General features: G+C 41.5%; 1 protein-coding gene and 1 pseudogene across 10 annotated transcripts in view; both read right to left on the bottom strand.

Moving 5' to 3' along the window:
- Window positions 1-23798, bottom strand: part of CRACDL (CRACD like) — a 99978-nt gene that overhangs the window by 25304 nt on the left and 50876 nt on the right. For 9 of the 10 annotated variants that reach the window (XM_036224457.1, XM_016143041.2, XM_036224459.1 and 6 more), the window contains 4 exons: window positions 17565-17650; window positions 9607-9775; window positions 4905-5040; window positions 4405-4566 (listed from right to left, as the gene is read on the bottom strand). In XM_036224457.1, coding sequence (XP_036080350.1) covers window positions 4405-4566; window positions 4905-5040; window positions 9607-9775; window positions 17565-17634 — 537 coding nt within the window. In that variant the 5' untranslated portion in view covers window positions 17635-17650. Of the gene's footprint in view, window positions 1-4404; window positions 4567-4904; window positions 5041-9606; window positions 10032-17564; window positions 17651-23798 lie in introns of those variants that run through there. The other variant, XM_016143044.2, reaches the window with a different exon arrangement.
- Window positions 16666-16784, bottom strand: LOC118606324 (annotated as a pseudogene).

The following is a 23798-nucleotide window of genomic DNA, read 5'->3' on the forward strand; positions in this document are numbered from 1 at the left end:
CCTACTCTAGATACCTCATAAATAAGGATTCATACAGTATTGTCCTTTTGTGACTGGCTTATTTCACTCAGCATAATGTTTGTCCTCAAGGTTCATCCATGTTGTAGCATGTGACAGAATTTCCTTGCTTTTCCACTGGATGTATACACCACATTTTATTTATCCAGTCACCTGTGTATGGACACTTGTGTTGCTTCCACATTTAGCTACTGTGAATAATGCTGCTATAGACATGGGTGTGCAGATACCTGTTTGGAAATTTGCTTACAATTCTTTTGGGTCCCAGATGTGGAATTGTGGGCTCACATGGTAATTTTAGTTTTTTTTTTTTTTTTTGAGGACCCTCTATACTGTTTTCCATGGTGGCTGCATCATTTTACTTTGCCACCAGTGGTGCATGAGGGTTCCAATTTCTCCATATCCTCACCAACACTTATTATTTTCTGTCTTTTTTTTTTTTTTGATAGTAGCCATCCTGATGGGTGTGTGGTGATGTCGTGCTTACATTTTAACTTAAGACCATAATTTTATGCATCTCAATGGTTTAGTAAGCACTCAGGAGGGAGGCAGTGAACAAGACACAGGAATGAGTGGGCTTCCAGGGTGTGGGGTGTCTTGCTCACCTGCTTTTCCACAACCTTGGAGCCCCACACAGAGCAGTACCCAGTAACCTCTGCTAAACTCAAGGGGAGCCAGAAGGATGACACTGCTAGAGAGACTGGCTCTGACTTAGGGACCATCTCTGCCAAGGCTACTGCCTTAGGGAGAAACACAGCTTCCCTGTTCACATAAAGTTTTCTTATATTTTCTAATGCAAGCGTAAAGTTTATTCCTGTCAACTGGGGGAAGACATTTACTAAAATGAGGGAAAAGAGTCATAAGTGGACATAATCTATTTTAGTCCTCTTGTTTTAGCTACACTGGTTATTATAGGAGTAAAGCAAGAAAAATTATTTTTAAAATAAATCACGGACAGGACTCCTAGTCACGGCTTCCTCTGTACCATGGCTTTGGCTTCCCTTCTCTGGAAGTTGCCTTAGATTGGACCAGTGACACCCTTCCCAGGTAGTCCTCCTTAGTGGTCACAAGCAGGGTGGGTACATTTCAAAACCACACAGAACCCTTCACTTCTGTCTTGTCTAGAGGAGCAGTGTATATAAATACTTGGTAAAACTGTTTTTGTTTTTCTTTTTTTTCCTGACTGTCTGGGACTCAAGAGAACAGACAAGATGAGTTGCTCTGCAAATGCAGTGAGTCCACCACATGAGAATAGTCACTTCTGTGACAAATGGGCCTCTGGTCTCCCTGTTATAACCCTGGCTCCACTCCACCTGGGTCCCTGCATTTGCGCTGCTTGAACTGATGGTCCCAGTGTGGCCCACACTGGCCTCCACAATGGCCCCCATGCTGGGAGTACTGGCCAGGAGCTCCACAGCCCAGACACTGAATAGCCACTTCTGTGCACCCCCTGCGCTGGCTGTCACAGTGGCTCTTCCTGCCAGGGAAGAGCTCCTGCTACTCAGTCTGCACTGTGGTTTGAGGTCTTGGGGCCTGGAGATACCAGCCCTTCAGGACCAGGGGTCTTTAATTGTGATATAGCTGCCAGGATGGCACGGGGGCCGTGCGGCCAAGGGGCAGAAAAGTGATGACGTTTTTATTTGCGACTGGCAGCATCTGACCATGCGCACCAGCACTGCTTGCTCCCAGTTACCCAATTTTTCCTGAAATCTGTGCTTCTGGACGACTCTGGAAAGTGGGTGATTTAAAAATCTAACAGTGGCCCCATGTTGGGGGATGTGGCTCCCAGGGCCCTGGGGCTCAGAGGCTGTTTTGGGTGGGGTGACGCTGAATGACAACAGCTTTGCAGTGTTTATCCTCAAAAAGAGGGCTCTGCCACTGGGGGGAGGGCTGAGGACTGTGCCCGCAGGAACAGGCAGCAGACATGAAGCAGGAGGATGGGGCTGGGGGTGCTGTTAGGGACAGGAGCCAGTTGACCTTTCCTTGTGAGGGAAGGACAGACACTGATCTACCTGCTCTCATCTGATTCTCTCGCAAACTCTCTGAGGACAGGGACTAGGTGACGGAACCCGTCCTCAGGCTTGCTCTGTAGTGGTAGGTGCATTTTTTGCCACCAGCTCTGTGTCCCCTCCATCGACCTGCCCTCACTTCCCAGAGCAAAGAGACTTGCCATTTTGTCACTCTCTACCCAGTATTCCCTACTTAATGGCAGCAAACCTAGACTAAGACTAGCAAGATGTAATTTTACCTTAAAAAAAATCACCAAATTAAGTTTCATCAGTTGCTACTTCATGTGGTAATAAAAATTTTAAAAGTCATTCCATGTATTTCCTGAAAAAACTCATTCTGCCAGGAAATAGCACCTTGGCAGTGACATCAGATATTGTTTCTGAATACCTTTTTTTCACAATAAGTTTCTCTGTTCAGCACATGTGCCTGTGGAAGGTGTCACAGCAGGAAAAAATTAAACAGCTCACAACCCTATCCTTTTGGGATTTAAGGCACCATTGTATTAAATACCATGTGTTATATAAACACATTTAAAGGGTGCATTGTTCCTCTCTCTATCTATCCACTGTGCCCAAAATACGTTCAGGGCACAAATACAATCATTGTGTCTTCAAAACCTTAAGGATAAAGATTATGTTTTTTTTTTTTTTTTTTAAGTCTTAAAGGCTCAAATTCTGGTTGCCTATGAAGCTAGTGCAATGTTCATATTGCCCAACAATTGATTAAATCTCTGAACATTAAAAATAAAAATAATATCGCCCCCATGGGAGGGGTGTTAAGAAGGACGAGGCCAGTCTCACTGACACAAGTGGCCTCCGCTCAGCTAAGTGTGGGATCTGAGCATCACAGTGTCATGGGTTTGGAGCTAGGCTCACTACCCAGGGGATGCAGTTAGAAACTATCCTCTACACCGTGTGTCCTAGCCAAACGCAGAGAAACACAGTGCTCTTGCACATCAGAGCACACCATGGGATGGAATGGGGGTGAGTTTGACATCTGCCCCACAGCATGGCCCCGAAACATACACAGTCACATCTGAACCTGAGGCTGGGGACCCTGAAGCTGCACCTGAGGGTGCGAGATATGTCTGTCACATAGTAATTATACCTTCAGTGGCCACAAGCCTGTCGACTTCCCCTCCAGTATTTTAACGGGTGAAAGCCTGGCTTGAAGTCCAGGACATGGGAATGTCTTCCTTGTCCTGTCTTCCTCGTCCTCCAGGTGGGACAGTGGGTGTGGGTAGCCCACTGTCCTCAGATACTGCTCATGGAGCAAGCAGGGTCAGGCTCACTCCAAAGCAGAATTCTGGACAGAGCAGTTCTCTAGCCAGGTTGGGGTGAACCTCCAACCCTGGGGCACGTTTATGCTTAGCCACATCATAGTCCCTCCCATTCCCCTCCATCAGTGACCCCCTGGGAACCCACGAGTGCTCACAAGTTGGGTAGATATTCCTTCCCCCGTCTTTGCAGGGGGGACTCTGGGTGGCCAGGCTGAAGTGACTACTGACTATATTTCAGAGTAGCACAGAATCTGCAAGACACTGAGTCACAACGAAGCCCTGAGATTTCACTGCAAAAAGCCCTGGACCAGGACAGAAGTGACCGCTCCAAGGATGGTCGGGGCTATAAACAATGGATTCTGGCCTTTGTTTGCTTTCCAGTCCTCAGCATAATGTGAATAACTCCAAGTCTAACCAACCCTCAGCTGCTTGTCCAGAAGGGAAAATAATCATTTATGCACAAATACCTCGAATGGACTTAAAATGGCAGCACCGTGAGCCATGTTGTTCATTCATGGGAAGGAGCTCAGTGCTTCCTCGTGGGTTCCCACAGAAGGCGGCATTCGGGATGAGCTCCCCACCCTGCAGAGGCCATGCACATTGCTGCTGCCTGTGGAACTGACCCTGCCGCCCCGTTTACTGACACCCCACCTACCACTCCTCCCCCTGCCCAGCAAGGGCAAATTACCCTCCACTCAGACGTGGAAGCCTAGATGAAGCCAAGTATGTTCACCACTCCCTTGTCCTCCGGTCAAGTGTCATGACAACAGAGAACAGACACAAAGGTGTTTCACTCTTTGAGAAGGGATGCTGCTCTGGTCATCTGCTCAGACAGGAAAAACAAGGTCTGGGGTTGATTGTATCAGACCTCTAGCCATTACGAAGAATGCTACCCAAACCTTATCTCCCAACAAGACCTGAATTTCTGCTCAAAGAATGAAAATAAATATCAACTGTGGGCTCCAGTGCCCTGGGCAGGACTACCTCCTGGCCACACCTGGCATGGGAATCTCAGGGGAGCATAGGGGCCACCAGAGGCCCCGGCTGCTCCTGCTGTGGGTGTGGACGGAGGTGTAGGTGGTGTAGGCTGCACTTGCCTTTTTGGCTGTGCCAGGACCGGTATCGTGCAGCAGGCACATCTCCGGGGGGCTCCTGGGTAGACCATCGTCCTCGGAACTCATGCCGGCGTCATCTCCCCGCTTGGCAGTAAGGCAGCCTGGAGGTGGTGGTCCCATTTTCACATTACACTGTATTTTTAACTGGATTAGAATAAAGAATATTTGCTCTTGTTTTCATCAGTGACTTTTATCAACAAACCCTCCTGCCCCAATTCATTCATTCAGGAGATATTTCAACACTCTCACCTGGGGCAGGGGACTGAATCCAAAGAACGGCTGCCACAGCCTTGAAAATGAGCGTTTATAACTTAGAATGTGATAGGGTCCAGTCATAACTCACTTGGACTGTCTTGGGAGAGCTGTGATGTGCATGCAATTATACCCCAAAATATATCAGATAAAGCAGTGGAAATGGTTTTAAAACCTCTCGATTTGTGTGCAACATACATTACAAGTGTCACTGCCAGGGAAAAGTTTACCTGCAGAGCCTTAATCCGATCACAAACGTTTTCTTGGGAAAACACCCTCACAGGCCGTGTAGGGTCCTGTCCCGACTCGGGAATGAAAATACTGTCGTGTGAGAGGGCCCGGCCACCTAAAGCACCCCTCGACTCCCTAGAATGAAAGAGACACTGTGAAACTCTGCTCACGTCACCTCTCAGCAGGTTCCTCAGGATGAACAGCAAGGGGCATTGGGGTTGATGGCCCCGGGTACCATAAGCCCTCGACTGCATTTATTTTTGAATTGGTCCTGACTCTGGCTTATCCCCACCTTGTCAAATACCACAGTCAACTATGAGGAGTGTTGTAGAGACAGGAATTTTTCTAACAGAGCTGAAGATTGTGAGTATTCTTTTTATTAATGGAAAAACTGAGATTTGATATGGTATGAGGTCCCAGATGGGGGCCTCGACTGGCTGGCAGGGTTGCCCAGGAGCGTGAGGTCACTGCTGTGGGCAAACACGTAGCCTCTTGGTGGGCTGAGGGCTGAGGGCCAGACCGCCAGAGGTGCCCTCACAAGAAGGTTTGAAATGCACATTCACGGCTGGGTTTGAAATGACAATTGCTACCTGCAAAGCCACATCCCCTTTTCATTACTTGGTATCATCTGTGTGACCCAACTTGTGTACCTAGGTACTGGAGTGTTGGTGGTGGGCCCTTCTGTCATCACTGTCCCAGCCCTTTCCCCAGGCCCGAGCTCAAGCCCCCAGTTTGGAACTGCACCCACAGGACATTCGTAAAATGTCCTAAGAGGACGTGGGAGTTAGCTGTCACATTTTCCTAGCAGCAGTGTCTGAACAATAGGTGGAAGGAGGTGATTAAGACCCGATGATGAAGGAAGGAAAGCACTCCCCACTCCCTGCAGACTGGCCATCTCGTGCACCATGACCCTCCTCTGCCACCCAGTCCCGGGGATCCAGACCTCCGTGAGGCATTAGGAACTCTTAGGCATGGCCCTGCTGCACTGCAGATGTAGTTGCGTTGGCTAGTGATGCTGTCTAACTTCTTTCTAGCCCACAATAATGAGCCTGCAAGTGGAGAACCCAGGGTTCTAGAAGGGTGTGTCCTCACATTTCTGGGAGGGAATCAGGCCAAGCGAAAGCACCAGGCAGGCCCTCCCACAATGGCAGCTCTTGTCGTAAAGGTCATAGGCACACCTGGGTTTCCCCACCTTCAATGGGCTGCCTGTGGCCACACCCTTTGGAAACTATGATCACTGCTCTAAGGCCTCCTCTGGGCCAAACTGGGAGTTGATACAGCGTGAAAAGGCCTCCGCAGAAACACAAGGCCATTCACTGTAGCAACACTTATGGGAGCAAAGCACTGGGGGCAATCCAAACATCCCTCAGGAGGTGTCTGAATAAATTATGGAACTGGATATGGGGGCCAGTGAGTGAGGAGGATGTCTGTAAACTGTACACAGGCAGCAGCAGACTACACTAAGGAAAAAATAAAACAGCGCGGAATGTTTGTGGCGTGTCAGCTCGATGTGCGAATGAATATATATGAACATATGTGAATAGATGTGTGTGCTTATATTTTTAAAAATAAAAATAAAAGGATAAGTAACGAATTAACAAAATTGATTTCCTTCTGGAGAAGGAGAGAACAAGATGGGAGACAGGGTGCCAAGGTACCCTATACCTACAACTTTGCCTTGAAAGCTATGTAAACAGTTTACATGGTCAAAAGACAAAAAGCAAACAAAAATGGAAATAAAACAATCTCTAAAACTAGAAAACAACCAGAAACAAGCCTAGTTTTATATTAGGTTGTGGGTATAACCACACAGAGGAAAGTGACTAACTCAACATCCAAGTAACTTTTGACTCTATATCTATAACAGGAAAAATTCTAAGAACAAAAACCACAAAGATATCAAATTGCTTAGTAGTAGCAATACTGCTTTTTAAAAAAAGTGCAGAACAATCTTTATAGTACATAAACTCTGTGTGGGAAAGGAGGATAATAAAATGATTGTAAGTGTACTATACAATGAAGAAAATAAATAATTTTATTAACATCATACGGAATCAAGATTTGCAATAAAAAAAAAAGTGAATTAAAACAAAGAAGTAAAAATTTTGTCTTATTAAATTTAAACTGGAAATGAATGCTTTATATTTCTCTTTAAAAATAAAGCGTCTTTCCTAGCTATATGTCCTGGTGAGGTCTAGAAGAAGTGGACAGCCAACTCACTAGCAATCATCATCCCTGATGACCAGACTGTGGTTCTCAAAATTATGTCACACCAAAAGAAACTAGAACCCTATGAAGAAATGGCTGAATACAAGTTTAGGGTGGGAAATGTACAAAATGAACCCAAGATTTCTCATTGTGTAAGAAAGCAAAAATGCATTCAAAGACAAATGGAGTCATGTCAAAACAACCCAAGAGATAATTTAAAGTAACTCCCAATAGCATAAGATGGGACGATATGAGGATAAAAATGAATAAAGATTGTCATGGGTTAAAGCAAATCAAATATATAAAAATTCATGCATTCATAACGATATTCAAGAAAGAAACCAAATAAAAAAACCAAAACTCATTGGTCAATGTTGGGAGTTGCTAGGGTAGCAGGTCATGAGTCTGACGGTGAATCAATAAAAAGAAATCATTATTCCAAATACTATCCTGCCTCCCCTGTACAAACTATATTTGAGAGCCACCAAGGCCTTGATAAAGGGAAGAGTTTCTTCATAGAAAAATTCCAGCTGACACATGCAGACTGAATGACAGAATTAGAAAAACCACCATTTTGCAATGAAATGATGGATATGCACAATGGGTGTTAAAGCCATTGTTGGAGGAATCATAGCGAGGAGCCCTGGCCAGTGCTCAGTCTCAGAGCCCCCAGAAGTGGGACAGCCAGAAAGTTATGTGCCTTGAGATGTGGTGTGACAGTAAGTATCCAGTACTATCTTGAACCTAAATCTAATCAAATATCTAGATTCCCTTAACACTTTACAAGAAATTCCAAGAATATAAGAATGAGCTCTATCATACTAAGTGAAAGCAAAGCCAGAAAGCGGGATATTCTGCAAAGCAAATGACCCTGCTCATCCAAAGGATTAATGACATTAAACAAAGGAGAAGGGGGAACTGTTATAGATTAAGAGACTTAGAGGCATAACCACACAGACACAGATGGGGTCAGCTTTTCAAACCCACGGGTCCCCTAAGCTTTAACATGTGATGGATGAAAAATTGCTGCAAAGCTAGAAGACACGCAGACTACCAGAGGCTAAGGGGTGCCTTGATGATCCCGTCTCCCCACCACTCTGCTCTCTAAAAAACCTTATTTGTACTTCCCGGGCCTCGTTATATTCCACCCTCAAGCTTCCTTTCTGAGCATCGATCCAGCAAAACTTTACCAGTAACTGGGGACCAGGTCCTTGCTAGGTGCTGGGGATATAAAGATGAAAAGGACACTGTTCCCACCTTCTCTTGGGCTCCAGTGATAGACAGGAGACGGACAAACGAACAGGTCATTTTGCACCCGCTCACTCCACCTGACATACTCCTGCCTGGGCCTCTGTCCCCAAGACCAGAACATTATGTTCAAGAGTTGGGGGTGGGTGAGGTGAGGGTTACAGTTTCCCGGGAGCTGGCCCAGTGAGGAAATGTATTAATTAGTGCTGTTATCACGATAACATCTCACTCCCCAAGAGTTTGGAGCACACTGATTTTAAAAATCTGTGTTCAGTCCATCCTCCCCATGCTTCTCAAGGTGCAATGAGAGCATCCTGCTACCACCGGAAACAAAACAAACAAAAATACTAAGGAAACACTCAAATCTTTCCTCTTCAGTCATTTGGTGCCACCAAGTGGTCAGTGTAATTTCTACTCCTTTAAAAACCAGGGAGGAGGCTGGAAACAGGAGGGAGGAGTGGTGCTGGGGGTGGAGGGAACAGCACACCATCGCTTGGATGCTGAAGTCCATGACCCTACCTCAGCATGGCCTGTTCCCCAATCTTGAGGGTCATTATGCCTCTGAAGAGTTTTATCTTCAAATAAAGGACCAAAATTGTTTAGAAGGAAACATAAAAGTCGGCATGGCAATACACCTGGTCTTTTCTTTTCTTTTACTCACAGATATAACTGCTAGAATAACTGGAGTATATGTATTGCAACTATATTTTGGTGAAATACAAGTTCTAAAAATAAGGATTCCTCCACTAGACTTCCCCAAAGTTTCATACTTACAGAATCTGTTCTTCTCAACAGTATTCTGGTATGATTTTTCTAAGACAGAACGGCAAAAGCCCCCTACCCGCTAACCCTGAACATTTTCTGGTATAGTATCCAGGCCTTCAAAAGAGTTTTAGGTCAAATAAATCAGGGCTCTTATCCTAATCATGCTACTTTCAGCTGTCAGATATTGGGCAAGTTCTCCAAAATTCTGCTAAAGCTTGGTGTGCTAGTTTGTAAAGTGGTATACTTTACTTCCTGTCCCACAGTGACCACAGACATTTAATATATGCAGCACCTGGCACATGGCAGGCACCTAATAATTCCCTCCCAACATTCTCCACCCCCATGTATGAAAAGACAGAAGGCACAACATCAGTTGGAGAACCCAGAAATCAGGCTCAGAAACCCAGCAAGTTACAGAGCATTTAGGCGCACAGGCCCCACTGCAGAATACCAGCCCTAAGGATGTGACAAGCAACTTACTCTAGCTCATCCTCTGAGTCATAGCCCACCACCCTTGACTCCATGGCGACGACCTCATCCTTTGCTTGACTTTGCTTCCAGGTGCTACTTCCTGTGGACGAAGGTGATTCCTTTCTCTTCTTCTTCCCGAAGAACTTCTTAAATGTTTTGAATTTTGATTTTTTCTTTCCTGTGCAGAAGGAACGCACAGAGCACTTACCAAGCCTGTGTGAGACAAGCTTGGGAAGCGGGGAAGCAGGATTTTTGTCCATGCCTCACTCACTCTTGACAGGTCTTTTTACTACTGAGGAGTTCCTGGGGTACCACTTCTGCACACCTGGAAAGAAACCTTGATTTCTGTCTGTTTTGGACATTTAACAAAAGAACCAACCAAGAAAGCTCTGGAGCAAGATCACAGAATCGAAGCACGAGGAACTGTCCTCTCGCTTGAAACCAAACTTTAATCTCTGAAATAGACATAGTCAAAAGCAGGAAGTCCTGATGAGGTAAAGGCCATGTCATAACCCAAATTGTTTTTCAAAATAATCTTAAGCACTTCATTTAGCGCAGCCCTGAACACCAAGGACAGTTTGGGGAGGCGGCTTCATGGACCAGGGGTGCTCACGAGAATCCCAAGGGCAGTGATGAGCTAACAACTTTGGGTGAGAAAAGTCATCAAATGGTGGTAGCGGCACTGAGCCTGACTCTACCATGCTTCCCGTACCTTACAATTTCACAGCACTTGCAACTAAGCATGCTGTCTCCTGCATTCTCACCCTCAAACTGTCATATCCGGGATCCTGTGATTTCACAATAGCAGCTCAGTCCAGAGTTATCCCTTTCCTTCCGAATTTACAAGAACTAATAATAGAAGGATGCCACATTGTAGGTTACCAGGATGCTGTCTAATATACCCTGAAAATCTGCTGAAACAATTTGTTTTATAAGTAAATAAGCTGAATTCTTAAAACAAAAAAATTGGAGTCTTTATATTTGGTTTATATTAATGCCTCCTTGGGAAATATATATGATTTTGCCCTAATGTAGAGAATTTCTTAAAATTATCTACTAGGATTTTCCATAATTGAGTAAATCCTTGCCCAGAGGGAATCTGGTGCTACAGCAAAATCTTCTTAACTTCATAGTGGAAGTTTCCTTACCTTTATAATCACAAAACGATTATGTTGTTAAGTGACAGTTCTCAACGAGAGTCTATGACACAGAAACTTTTAAATTAAACTTCTTTAATGGTGACAGGGCCACTACAGGTTTTCTGTTTCTTGAATCTGTTTTATTAAGTTACGTTTTGCTAGGAATCAATTTTTTCCAGATTTTCTAATTTATTGGCATATAGATATTAATCACATCTTCTTAATATTTTATCATCCACACCATCTGTAATAAAGTTCTCTATCTCAGCCCTGATATTAATTATATGTGCCTCTCTGCCTTTTTCCTTGATCAGAGGTTTGTCAATTCTATTTGCCTTAAAAACGTTTGGCTTTGATAATTCTTTTTACTAAATGTTTGTTTTTTATTGTATTAATTTTTGTTCTTATCTTTATCCTTTCCTACCACCTGCTTTCTTCAGGTTTACTTTGCTATATTTTTAAACTTGAGATGAATAGTTAGCTTATTAATTTTTAGGCAGCTTTACTAATTTTAGGGACTTTCTAAGCACTAGAAGATTTTCTTATCTTTCTCTTTCTGATTTCTAACTTAATTGTATTGTACTCAGAGAATATACCCTGTATGATTTGAATCTGTTCAAATTTGTTGAGACTTGCTTTATGGTATACCATAAATTTGTAAATGTTCTTAATGTGTTTGAAAATAATGTATTTTTCAATGTTTAATATATTTCTGTTAGGACAAGGCCTTTTTAAATTGTGTTGTCTAAATAGTTTGTATCTTTAATTTTTAATACACTCGTTCTATCAATTACTGATAAGATGTATTAAAAAGTTCACTGTAGATTTTATCTTTATATAACTACTCTAGCTTTTAAAATTATGTAGTTAATAGAAAGATAAATTTATTATCTTGCTGGGGAATGGAACCTTTTGTGAAATGCCCTCTTTAATTTTAGTAATGCTTTTTGCCTTACATTTTATTTTGACTGCTATTAATATAGTGATGCCAGCTTCCTTTTGCCTGGTGTTTGCAAGGTACATGTTTTTCTATCCTTTATCTTTAACTTTTCTGAATTCTTATACTTAAGAAAATTAGAGTCTTAGAAATCCAATTGGATGATCTTTAACTTCTAACTGGAAAATTAATGTAAGTAGTCTACTTATACTCACTGTAATTACCAATGTGTTAATAAAAACAAGTCTATTGTCTTAGGTGCTTTTTCTTAATTTCCTTATCATCTTTTGGATTAACTGACTTTAAAAAATTATTCCATTTCTTTCCACTTCTAGTTTGTAAACTTTGCCTTAATCTGTTTTTTTTGTTTTTTTTTTTGTTTGTTTGTTTGTTTTTTGCGGGGGGGGGGGATTTTCCCTAGAAATCATACTACACATTCTACTATAGGACAAGGCAAGAAACTTAGATTACCTTAATCCTATTTTTATGCTGTACTGTTTTTGTTCTGATCTTTACAAAAACCCCAAAAGGTATCATTCTATGTATATTTAGATGCATCCACTTGTTTCTCTTTTCCATTGCTCGTAGTTCCTTCTTTTAGACCTTTCACCTAGGATGATTTTCCTTCTGCAAGAAGCGGATTCCTTCAGAATCTACTTTAGTAAAGGTCTGCTGATGACAAACTCGATTCTTGTTTTTCTGAAAATGGCTTAATTTCTCCTTCATTCGTAAAACATATATTTTCCTAGGTATAACATTCTAGGTTGGCAATTATTTTTTTCTAAGGTTTTCTTTCAATAATATTGAAGCCATTGTTTCACTGTTTTATGGCTTCTCATGAGGTTTTGCAGTCAGTCATCAGTTCTTTGTACTCTTCAGGTCATCTGTTTTTTTTTTTTTCTTAGACTAATTTAAGATTTTTTCTCTTATCTTTGATTTTCTATATTTTCCACTCTATGTGAATTTTCTTTTATGTATCCTTCCTGGGATTTATCAGGTTTCTTAAATCTGTGGACTGGGTCTTTTTTTAAAAATCAATTCCAGAAAATTCTCAACTATTCTCTCTTTTCCTGAGACTGTGCTCAAATGTATCTTATGCCCTTTCACTTATCTCTACTCCTCCTGTCCTCTCTTCTGAATTGTCCTTTTTTTTTACCATTCTATGCTATATTCTGTATGCTTTCTTGTGATCTATCTTGAACTGATATTATTTGCTATTAAACTCACTACTGAGTTTTTAATTGTAATAAAATACTTATTTCTAGAAAACTCATTTGATTGTTTTTCAAATCTGGTACCTCATTTAAAACATTATTTTAAAAATGATATTCAGTAAAACTCAGTCTTTTTGATGTACACAGAGTTGCATCATCACCACCGAAATTAAGACACAGAGCTGTACCATCAACCCTCATGATGCCCTTTTGTAGCCAAACTCTTCCCCTGTCTTTAACCCCTGATATATTCTCTGTTCCTCTAGTTTTGCCTTTTCTAGAGTGTTATATGGATTGATTCACAGAGTAGGAATCCTTTTGATTCTGGCTTCTTTCACTCAGCACAATGTCGTAAGAGATTCATACATGTTGCTACATCAATCAATAGTTTGTTCCTTATTATTGCTGAGTACTGTTCCATTGTATGGATATACCACTTTGTTTAACCACTGGCCAGCTGAAGGATATTGGGGTTCTTTACGGTTTTTAGCAATTATGATTAAGTTGCTATAGGTTTTTATGTAACATAAGTTTTCATTTTTCTTAATTAAACAGCTAAGAATGGGATTGCTGGGTCATAAACTAAGTGTATATTTAATTTTATAAGAAACTGCAAAAATATTTTCCAAAATGGTTTTATCATTTTGCATTCCCAGCATCAATATATGAGAGCTCCAGTCATTCTACATCTCAGCATTTGTTATTGTCGGGTGTGGTTTTGTTTTGCCATTCTAATAGGTGTATGGTGGTATCTCATTGTAGTTTAAATTTGCATTGGTTAATGACTGTAAGTGTTAAGCACTTTTTCATGTGCTTATTTGCCATCTGTATATCTTCTTAAAGTATCTTTTATTTGCCTATTTTTTAATTGGGTTGTTTATTTTCTTACTGTTGAATTTTGAGAGTTCTAAATACAAATCTCTTGTCAAGTGTGATTTGCAAATATTTCTCTCAGTCTTTGACTTGTCTTTTATTTTCTTAATAGTGTTTTTCACAGAACAAGAGTTTAAAATTTTGATGAGGTCAAATTTATCAAACTTTTCTTTTAGAGACAAAAATGTCATCTCTAAGAAGTCTTACCTAATCCCAAGTCATCAATATTTTCTCCTATGTTTTCTTTTAAAGGTTTTATACTGTTATATTTATGCTTATAATGTATTTTAAATTAATTTTTGTATAATCTGTGAGGTATGTGTCAATTTTTTTACATATAAATTTCAATTTCTCTAGCACCGTCTTTTGAAAAAACAATTCTTTATTTATTGAATTATTGCTACATCTTTGTAAGAAAAATCAATTAACCGTATTTGTTTGGGTCTAGTTTCAGACTCTGTTTTCTCCTATCTGTGTCTCTGCATCTATCCTCCATACCCATTGGTTTAATTACTATAGCTTTACAGAAGAAGGTCATGAAATCAGGTAATGTGAGCCCTCTAACTTTGTTCTTTTTTCAAATGTTTTCGCCATTCTAGTTCTTTTGCTCTTTCATGTAAATTTTCAAATCAGCTTGTCAACACTGGAAAAATATCTTGCTGGGATTTTAACTGTTTCATCTTTACCCCTGCTCTCTTTCATCTTCGCCAGGTTATTTCAAAGCAAATCATTTCAGATGATTATCATTTCATCCATGTGGACTTGTCTCCTTCTCTGATTCTCCATGGAAATAAAATAAATGATTACTGGTCAATATTCTTGCTATAGAATATTGAACAGTGCCCTTCCATTTCATTGCTGACTTATCAACATTGTACTGTACCCCACATGTACCAATACATCATTTTGTAGTTCAGTTTGGGGAGAAATGAAATCTTATTCATACTGAGTCTTCTAATCCAAAACAAAATGTTATCTTAATCTGTTTGGGCTTCTATAATAAAGTACCACAGACTGGGTGGCTTATAAATAACAGAAATTTATTTCTCACTGTTCTGGACACTGGAGGTTTGAGTTCAGGGTGCTGGCATGGTGATGGAATTCTGGTGAGGAGTCCTCTTCCGTGTTGCAAACTGCCAACTTCTCATCACGTCCTCACATGACAGAAAGAGAGCAAGTGGCTCTCTGGCCTCTTCCTGTAAGGCCACTAATTCCACAAATAAGGGCTCTGTCCTCAAGACCTACTTATCTCCCAAAGGCCCACTTCCAAATGCCACCACCTGCAGGGTTAGTATTTTAACATATGAAATTTGGACGGACACAAATATTCAGTTCATAACACATAATATATCTCTCCCTATACATGGGTCTTTGTTGATTAATTTAAACAATTAAAAAATATATTTTTCCATATATAGATCCCGTATACATTTTGTTAGATATATACCTATGTATTTCTTTTTATGGGTGCTATTGTAAACAGCATTTTTAAAAATTTCAATTATTTAATTGTTCATTGCTAGTATATAAAAATATAATTGATTTTTTTAAATACTGACCTTGTATAGTGCAACTTTGCTAAAGTTCCTTGAGAGTTCTAGGTACTTTTTTGACAATTTGTATAATCATAGTTTTATTTCCTCTTTCCATCAGTATCCCTTTTAATTTCTTTATCTTGCTTTATAGCACTGGTTGGGTGCTATAACACTTTTTATAGTTCCCTGTTTCTCCCAGATATTTTCAAACTTTTATTATCTTCAAACATAGGGTATATGTTTGTTTTATAGCACATATTTGATAATTCTGATATTTGGTGCCTTTGTGTGTCCATTGCCCTTGTTTCTGCTGTGTATCAGTTGCTAGCGTTGCCATAACAAGGCACCACAAACTGGGTATCTTAAACAATAGATTTGTTATAGTCTCACAATCGTTCTGGAGGCTAGAAGTCCAAGATCAAGGTGTTTTGGGCGTGGTTAGTTCCTTCAAAGAGTTGCAATAGAGACATCTATTCATGTCTCTCCCCTAACTTTTGGTGGTTTGCTGGCAACATTTAGCTTGTAGATGCCATCACCCTGGTCTCTGACTTCATCTTCACATGGTATTCTCCCTGTGTGTGTGTGTGTATATGTGTCCATATTTCCCTTTTTGTAAGGACATTGGTCACATTAGATTAGGGGCTCACCCTACTCCAGTATAACCGCATGTTATCTTAATTAACTACGTCTGAAAAGACTTGATTTCCAAAGAAGGTCACATTCAGAGATACTGGGGATCAGGACTTCAATGTATGAATTTTGGAGGCTTACAATTCAATCCATATGTATTGGTTCTCATTGATGGTGCCTTATTGCCTTATATACCTGGTTATCACTGATTACATGTTTGTCATAGTACTGAAAATATTATTTTCTGTAATAACTTGAAGTCTAGTTAGAAGGCACCTTACTTTAGAGAAGGCTGTTTGCTTTTACCAGGTACCTAGCGTCACATCCAGGCTAGAAATACTAAGATGAAGTTCAAGGGTTGAAATTCTCAGAAGTACCCATGGAATGCAAATTCAAGCTACAAATCCGCAGGAGGGTTGATTTACCTCTGGTTCACACTTATTCAGATTCTGTTGCTCCTTGGCTTCCCAGCTTATTGTAGGAGGGTCTTCTGTTAGATGGCTCACCTTGACGAGGCCTGTACTTTCATTCTGACCCTCTCCCTTACCTCCCACTCCATGAAGACATAAAAATGAGATTCAAAATTTCCAAGATTAATAGATGATCTAAGGGCAAAAGTCACTTCTATGCTCATTTATCTCTCTGGATTACCATTTTTTAAAAAAATTCTGGCCTCATTCTTTTTTACTTTTAAAAAGTTTTTTTTTAAAGAACACTCTTATCTAGAATTTTTTTTTAAACACCTACAGCACCTGGTATTCTTGAGTGGTCTCCCATCCAAGTACTAACCAGGCTTGACCCTGCTTAGCTTCTGAGATCAGATGAGATTGGGCATGTTTAGGGTGGAATGGCTGTAGTCCTGTCTAGAATTTTTAAATTTTAAATGGAAGGGGTTAGTCTGAATAACTTAGCTCATTATTATTTGAGAGAAAAAAAAAAAGAATATTTAGTTTCTCTCTTTTTTAAAATTGATTCTTCATGGTGACCTCTATAAGTGCTCCAACCTAGCATTTATGGAAGTTGTTTCAGGCTAATGAACTACTTCTTCAAATAATAGTTACTTGTTAAAAACAGTAATAATTTAGTATCCCATAATATGAGAAATTTTAAAACTCATTTTTTTTCCTCAGGGTTAATTTTAAAAACCTCACATTATATCTCTTTTTTTTTGTATCTCTTGAAATGTGACAGAGAAAAAGTAGTTTTAATATGGAATAATAAGAAAAATATACCTATAAATATGAAATGGAGTCTTAAATGAGGTTAGCATCTGAAGCTAACAGCAGCTAGGATTTAATATTATTGAAAGCTGTTCCTCCTGAACTATATGTATATAAAAAAATGACCACTAGCATTTTGACTTTAAAGAAGAGAGAGAGATCTTTGTTACCAAAACCAGGTGAGTATAAATAGCTAATCTGTGGAAAAAGGACATTATGGTGAAATTAATGTTTTTTAATGTCAATTTCTCAACTCTATGAGGACATGAATAGCAATATATGAATAATAGTAAACCAATCGCACAGTTGAGTAACTCTTAGGACATGTTTTGAGATGGTGATTCATGGGCCTGGAATTTAGCTCAGCTGAGGATATAATGTCCCCTAAAAGAGAAAAGCAGGGGAAGTGAGGGCCTTACCTGAACTGTCCTCCCCAAGGCCTTCGGCGGCCTCCCGAAGCTTAAAGTCCATCATCCTCGTGGAGATCATGTCCAGCTCACTAAAACTAGATGGAAATGCATGTTAAGGAAGCATGTAACTGAAGTTAACAGGGAATAAAACAGTGGTGGTGACTGCTATTGCCCATGACCTCTCCTGCCCACACTTAACCCAGCAAAGATAGATTCCCAGGCAGAGTACAGGGCAGTCCATCCCCAAACATGTCCACAGCTCAAGGTGAGTAACCACACAGGCATTTATTTAATCCCTGACCAGAGTGATTTAATAGAAAACAGATAACTGCAACAAATGCTTCACCAATTTACACAATGCAGATTTGGCTCCTTTCTCCCTCTTTTTTCAGAAATTGTTTTTTTTCTTGTTTACTGTAGAAAGTTTAGAAGATACAGAGGAGAAAACTGCCCATGGTCATATCAACCAAGGATGATGACAGTTAATGTTTCAGTGTATTTCCTTCCAATATTTTTTCTATGCAAACATTAGTACATGCACACACACCATATTAGGAAGACAGACTTCCTGATTTTCTTACTTATATTACATCATTAAAATTTTTCTTAAGTGCTACTGTAATGGCTACAATATTTCAATATAAAGCCACATCATCATTGATTTACAGTGTTTCTTTTTTGTAATTTTTATCATGAAAATTTCAAACAGATACTAAAGTACAAAGAATATATAATGAACTTAACATACGGTCACTCTAGTTTCCTCTTCATCCCTTCTTCCTTTCCCTCTCCCAGTAGGTATTTCAAAGCAAGTCATTCTAGATATTATTATCATTTCATCCATAAGTACTAGACTTCTTCCTAAATAAAACATCTCCGACTCTTCATGGAAATAAAATAAATGGTCATTGTTCCTTAATTGTGTCTAATGGTGACTTTTAAATGGGGTACTCTATCCAACACATACTGACTCATCATTTATTTGGAAAGTTATTTCTTATTGGCAGTTAGTATGAATCCTCACACTTAAAAAGAGGGCTCAAATATTTAATTAACCAGTTAACATTTACCACTTTTATACAGCACATAATGGGACATGACAGGAAAAATACAAAGAAATATTTAACAGAGGAAGAGAGTCATGGGTCTGTGCCAGAGCTGGGTATTTAGGACTTCTTAAATATCAATATCAAAATGTCCATCTCCTGACTTGTCAATTCATTAAAGGATGAACAAAGCTACATCAGTAACACTTCTCAATTTTCATATAATTTGACTTCCTAAAAATGTCTGGTCGACACAATGAAGGGGAAAACCCCATGTATCATCTCAATTGATGCAGAAAAATCATTTGACAAATTTAACACCCTTTCATGATTAAAAAAAAAAGCTAGAAAAACTAGGAATAGAAGAAACCTACCTCAACATAATAAAGGTCATACATGAAAAGCCCACAACAAACATCATACTCAATAGGGGAACACTGAAAGCTTTTCCTCCAAGATCAAAAACAAGATAAGGATGCACACTCTCACTAGTTTTATTCAACATAGTACTAGAAGTCCTACCCACAACAATTGGGCAAGAAAAAGAAATAAAAGGCATCCAAATTAGAAAGGAAGAGTAAAACTATCTCTGTTTACAAATAACATGATCTTATATGTAGAAAACCCTACGAACTCCACACACACACACGCGCGCGCACACACACACACACACACACACACACACACACATGACTGTCAAAAGAAAAATAAATTCAGCAAAGCTGCAGGACACAAAATGAACACACAAAAATCAGTTATGTTTCGATATACTAACAATGAACAGTCTGAAAATGAACTTAAGAAAATCATTCCATTTGCAAAAGCCTCGAAAGGAACAAGATATTTAGGAATAAATTTAATCAAAGAGAGGAAAGACTTGTACACAGAAAACTATGAAGTATTGCTGAAATTAAATACAGAGAAACAGAAAGACATCTCATGTTCATACATAAAAGGACCAAATATTGTTACGATGTTCATACTACCCAAAGCAATCTACAAATTCAATGCACTCCTATCAAAATCCCTGACCCCTCATATCTTGCTGCTCAATGACACTGTGAGGAGAGGAGGCAGCTACCAGTACATTTAAAGGAAGAGGAAGTAGAGAAGGAAAAGCAGGAAAATATAAGGAGCAAACAGGAGAGCGAAAAGGGTGAGGATCGGTCAAGAGCCATCAACTCTGACCCTGGGGACTGACCTCAACAGCTGCCACCACGCTAGAAAGTACAAGTGCCTGTGCTTTCTGCTGAGTGAACTTGGAGCTAACCATGACACTGGCGGTTCCTTATTGAGCATGTAGTATATCATCCGAATTACCTTATTTAATCCCCCAGAACTTACAGTATTATGATTTTGGAATTGAGACTGTAGATTATATCAGGTAAGTTTATTAACTGGTGCAAAGTGGCAAAGCAGAAACACCAACCTATGCCCTAATGCTACACTTAGGTTGGTACATGTGCTGTGCTCTCTGCATGTACTAACGTTGCCTGCATGTACTCATGTTGACTGCACACCCAGCATGGGCAGGCACCTTTGAGGCCTGGGATGCAGTGATGGATGGGACCGATGTGGTCCCTGCCACTTGCAGGTGCTATCCCAGTGAAGGGGAGAGTGCTGAGCTGTCCCCAGAGGGGCTTAGGGGAAGCTGAGACATCTGGAGGACACCAATCTCCCACCAAAATGGCCCTGCTGACCAAGCAGCCCCTGTCCAGGGTCCAGCCAGAGCCCAGAGGCTGATGGCACCCACGAGACCCCTCACTGAGTATGTCAGGGTATCTAAGTTAGAGGGAAGGAGTCTGTTGCTGTCATGATATGTCACCTAACACTCCTGAGAAGGAAACTGATGTTACCTTCAAAATGTCGTCACCTCTACACATTTGATCAACGGTTCCTGCCGGGGAGTGCTGAGAACATGGTGGTGTATGTAACAGTGCATGAGCCCTGGGATGGTGAGTAGTGTGCCTACACCTGAATGTGAAGCAGACCCAGACGCTCATACTTGCTTGTCCTGGGTGGGATGATATGACTGTGACAAAGGGGTCAGGAGCAGGTAGGAGGGTGGGAGGCACATCCTGCTGAGTTCCTGGTGCAGAGAGCACTGCCAGATGCCAAGGCTGTGAATGCACTCACGCATGGAGGCAAATGCCACCCCCATGTGAAGGGAGGACAAACTGGGCTCACCTCAAGTGAGAGGGTCTTAAACCTGCTTGTGTTTTATGTCCTAAACATTGTCACATGAACAAGAGTCAACAGGGTGGAGAGGGAAGAGGCTGAGACTTGGAAGTCAGGCAGCCCTGGCCAAGTGCCCATCCCACCACTAGGCAGTGTGGCGTCTCACAGAATGGGTAAAATGATCCCTTACCCACCTGGGACGGGGAACGCGCATACAAGCACTCACTGAGAACAGCAGTTGGTTTCCATAGCTTGTTCCTCTCCGTGTGCCTATGAGTCTAAGCAAGTGCAGACAGGAACATGCAGCCAGCACACCTGGCGGCAGGTGAGTGTGGGTTTTATCTCATGAAGACACACAATGTCCTGTACAAATGGCTCACTTAGAGCTACTATTATCGGTCAAAGATCAAGACACCTGGATTCCCAGAGGAGCCCCGAGCTCCCCAGTGCCTTACAGCCTAATGGGTGGGAGTGAAGCCCAGCCAAGTTAACAGATAGGAGCATGCCAGGCCATGGAGGCCATTGGCCCTGAGACTGCAGAGTGCACAGAGGATCGTCTCCTTCACTCAGACACTCCAAGTTGGGGACCCCCTGCAACTGCTTCAGGGGGATGTCTTCCCTATGGGGCCCAATGACCTGCTCTTATGCACATGTCTCCCTACCCCAAATAAAATTCAAGGAAAAGCCCTCCAAAAAACCATAATCAGGAAGGCCAGGTGGCAAATGCCCATCGCTCCCTGCTCCCCTCTGCTTCTTGCTGGACTCAAGGCTCGTCAGGTGGCCCCATTGCCCTCCTTCCACCATCTGCTCCCCTCTGCCCTGCTGCCCCTATTGCTCTGATGCGCAAGTCTAAGCAAAGAAAGCTCCATCCCTAAATATGGACCTGAGGGGCCTCCTTGGAGCTCTAATGAACTCCGAAGGGTGCTGGGCCTTCAGCCCCCTCAGCAGTTCACAGCATGTATCAGTGTTCATCTGGGAGCCTACAGAATCCAGGGTAGTTTTGTGTCCAAAGGAGGCTCTCCGTGGGAGCTGGCTCCTCCCTCTGCCAGAACCCTAACTGTAACCACAGGCTTCTTTTTAGCTTATAGCAGAATGCCAGCATTAGCTGTAGCTTATATTGAAAAACCTACAAAAGTTTATTCCCTTGAAGAATGAGAACAGATTCCCACCCCCCCAAAAAAATCTATGACCCGATTACACACCTCTGAGCACATAATTATGTACGAAAGCGTCAGTGTTCACCCCTGCAGACCTACTAATTCCAAACTACCCTCCAGGCCACGGTCGCACCCCCTGTGGCATTCTCAGCTCCTGTACCTTTCTTCGCAATGCTCGCCAAGGCTGTTGACGATGAGGACTAGTTTGTAAGGTGTCTGCCTAACATCCCCTCCCTTCCCAGACTGTGCTCTAGGCAGGGAGAACTCCATGCCTGTCACATCCATTGCTTCTCATCAGCATCTAGGACAGTGCCTAGAGCAAGGACTAAGCGCAAAGCACAGACAAGACAGGTGACAAAACTCAAACGGCTTCTGGAGATGACCAATATAGGTACAAATAGAATGAAAAGCAGCAGTAGAGTCATCGATCAGGTTCCAGAAATGAACCTTTTTTCACAATCCACTGCAGACTGAGGAGGTCCTCCAGGACATCACCGGTGAGGTTCCTCCGGGGCGTCACTGGTGCCCGACTTTGTAAAAGCAAATCATCCTTATTGTGACCCTTCTCAGTCAACGTGGGAATTGAAAGAAAGAGCAACATGACTTTTAAAAAGATGAAAAACAGGTAAGTCTGTATTGAAGTGATGGTGTTTCGGTGAGGCCAAGCTGTGTGTGCTTCTCTTCTGCTTTCCCCAGTGCCCATGGCTGCTTGATATGGAGTCTCCACGTCCTGGAGAAAGCTGACGCCACCTTAGCCTGTGTGGCTATACCTGAGATTCCCAAGGTGAGGGGTGGAAATTAAAATGAAGTAATTTTTAAGAAGATTAATAGCCCACAATCATAAATTCATAAATGCAGTTTATGTTGTTTAAAAACAAATCAAAACAAATGTGAATACCAGCATTCGTGTGTCAAACCTGCAGCAGATCCTAGCAGCAATGCCAAACACCTATTTTGAAACTATCATCTAATCACAGGAGTCTTTTACTTTTCAATGTAATCGGAAATCACCAAGAGAGCCTTCAGCATATTGGGGCTAGCTCGTCTTCCAGAGGCAGCACTCCTTACCTGTCTTTGCATGGGGCTCAGTCTCTGTCCCCAAAAGGTATCTAACAGATGTTTGCAGAAGAAATGAACAAACAGGTCATATAAGGCACATGTTCTTGAATTTTGGAAGAGCCAATGAGCCTAAAGACTATTCTTTGACTGTTAACATGTATGCGCCTGACAACAGAGCTTAGCTTCACAACCATACAGACCCTGTTTAACACATGTGTTTGAGTGGCATGGCTGTGTGCATATTTGAAAGGGTGGAAGGTGGGGGAAACCTGATGCTGCCTTCTTGGAAGTGAGAGCAAAAACCTAAGTTACATCCCTTCAGACTGAGGCCACTCCTGCCATTCCACATTGACAACTGTTCTTTGTTCTCTCTAAATGCCCTGAAGACATAACCACCTCTAACCAGCTTGTGTCTGCTGTTCACATGACTGGTGCCACCTCCATAGTGTTTATGATGGCCTTCAGAGTGTCCCACCAGTCCCTGGTTGCCTGCTGATCAATATTTGTGCCTCCCACCCATATCCCTGAAGCCTAAGTGAGGGGTAACATCCAGCCCAATTGTCCACCTTTCTGTCTTTAGACAAGGTCTGGTCCTAAGCTTCTGATGCAAAACTATTAACCAGAACTCAAAATAAAAGGTAGAAGGAGAGGCCATGACAGAGAAGACAAAACGCATTGCAGAGCACTCTCAATTCAGGAAAGAAGGGCAGAAGCCTCGATGGTCTAGAGCATAAACCAAACCAAACCAAATCAGAACAAACCTAAATATCAGGATACAATGCCACAGAGAAGTAAATATAGAC

This window comes from Rousettus aegyptiacus, unplaced genomic scaffold (assembly GCF_014176215.1).
Source record: "Rousettus aegyptiacus isolate mRouAeg1 unplaced genomic scaffold, mRouAeg1.p scaffold_m13_p_7, whole genome shotgun sequence".
Lineage (NCBI taxonomy): Eukaryota > Metazoa > Chordata > Mammalia > Chiroptera > Pteropodidae > Rousettus > Rousettus aegyptiacus.